The sequence below is a fragment of the Myotis brandtii genome, unplaced genomic scaffold, assembly GCF_000412655.1.
Source record: "Myotis brandtii unplaced genomic scaffold, ASM41265v1 scaffold681, whole genome shotgun sequence".
Lineage (NCBI taxonomy): Eukaryota > Metazoa > Chordata > Mammalia > Chiroptera > Vespertilionidae > Myotis > Myotis brandtii.
Window position 1 is genome coordinate 638,083 of NW_005370660.1, and position 1,863 is coordinate 639,945.

Consider the following 1,863-nt stretch of genomic DNA (forward strand, 5'->3'; position numbering starts at 1 on the left):
GAGAGAGAGAGAGAGAGAGAGAGACACACACACACACACACACACACCATGCACGAATTTCGTGCACTGGGCCACTAGTATACATTATAAGAATTCAAAACAGCACTAACAGAAGAAGCAAGACATGATATGAAATGGACCTTGAAGAACAGACTTCTGACAGATATAAAGGAAAGGGCATTCCAGTTTCAGAGGTGAGGGGAGGAAGCAGTATGAACTCGAGCCCATTTGCAAAACAGCAATAATCCCATTTGACTAAACATTAGGATCCAATTATGGGCCAAGGAAGATGAGCTGGCAAAAGGAACTTGGCACCATTTAGTAGAAGGACCTGAGTGTGCCTCCTTAACCTGGTAGGCAAAGGGGGGTGGAAGGGATTAATAAAAGACACTTAGAAGTGGATAAACCAACAAGACAGCAGGATGCTTGGAAAGATTAATCTGTCAACTGGTATGCCAGACCAACTGGAAAAGGAAAAGATCATAAAGGCAATAACAGTTGTGTGAGGTAACAGGAGCCTGAGAAATATGTAAAAACCTCTACTGCATTTTTACACAGGGGGCAAGGGGTGGAAGAGGGTATGAGAGGGCTAGATGGTGATGGACAGAGACTTGACTTGGGGTGATGAACAGTTACAGAATTGTGTACCTGAAAGCCTGTGTAATTTTGTTAACCAGTGTCACCCCAATAAATTCAATTAAAAAAAAAAAAAAAAACAGCCCTAACCGGTTTGGCTCAGTGGATAGAGCGTCGGCCTGTGGACTCAAGGGTCCCAGGTTCGATTCCGGTCAAGGGCATGTACCTTGGTTGTGGGCACATCCCCAGTAGGGGGGTTGTACGAGGCAGCTAATCAATGTTTCTCTCTCATCGATGTTTCTAACTCTCTATCCCTCTGCCTTCCTCTCTGTAAAAAAAACAAACTCTATTTTACAAAATTAAGCAAAAGTTGAAATTTAGTAAGATCCCAACAAGCACCATAACTGTAATAGGGAAGACCACTCAAGTTTTTAAGATTTGCACTTTACTGGGCTGAGGAAAGAGATTCCTTTGTACTCAGGCGGGTTCCACGAAGACGCGTGTCTAATTCTATGGAGTCGGGGATAAGTGTACCTTTAGCAGAGGTCAAGAATGCAACTAGCACTACAATTAACGCGGGTAAACAACTCCAGTGGCTTGCACTCGACTGGGCTACAGGGAGAGATGCTTCACTCCTGCGTATGTGCCCATCATTTTCCCGAAGACTTACATACAATGTTAAGAAGTCAGTGACAAACGGAAGCGGTGTATAACACTAGTCTAGAGAGAGGCTCAACAGATATCATTACAGATAACATAAGAGAGTAGCCAGCTCACAAGGGCTTATTACAGATAGTTTGTTTTTTAATAAAGGCAACATTCCCCCAATTTCCCAGAATTCCATAAGATCACAAGCTTCTACAGAAAAGGGCAGCAGAAAGCATTGGGCCAGGATTCAAGTCCATTAGCTCAGCAGACAGCGGCCAAGCCGATAAGCCACCCCGTCTCGCTGAGCTCGAGAAGCAGGAACTGATTTAAGACCAACATGACCCGCCGCCTCAGGAGCTGGATACTCCAAAAGTGTGGGGACATTTCCCAGATGCCACGTAACAAGCAGAAAGCAAGCTTCCTGCAAGGCACAAAATAGGTGCCATCCGAGTGCTCAAAGCGCACGCTGACTTTTAAAAAGAAAACACGGTCGGCCCATCCATGCCTAGATCCCCACATCGCGGCCTCGGCCCTGGACGCCCCCCTCTCCCAGGATCGGTCTCCAAACGGCCCTGCCGGCGGCGACCCGGGCCCTGAAGGTCCTTCTGTCAGCGGAGGTGGAGAAGCAGAGGTGACCTT

General features: G+C 46.6%; 1 protein-coding gene across 1 annotated transcript in view; it reads right to left on the reverse strand.

Moving 5' to 3' along the window:
• Nucleotides 1–1,743, reverse strand: part of GRSF1 (G-rich RNA sequence binding factor 1) — a 38,614-nt gene extending 36,871 nt beyond the window's left edge. Inside the window, exon 1 of the mRNA XM_005881648.2 lies at nucleotides 1,501–1,743. Within this exon, the coding sequence (XP_005881710.1) occupies nucleotides 1,501–1,743 (243 nt within the window). The remainder of the gene's footprint in view (nucleotides 1–1,500) is intronic.
• Between the last annotated feature and the right edge of the window lie 120 nt (nucleotides 1,744–1,863).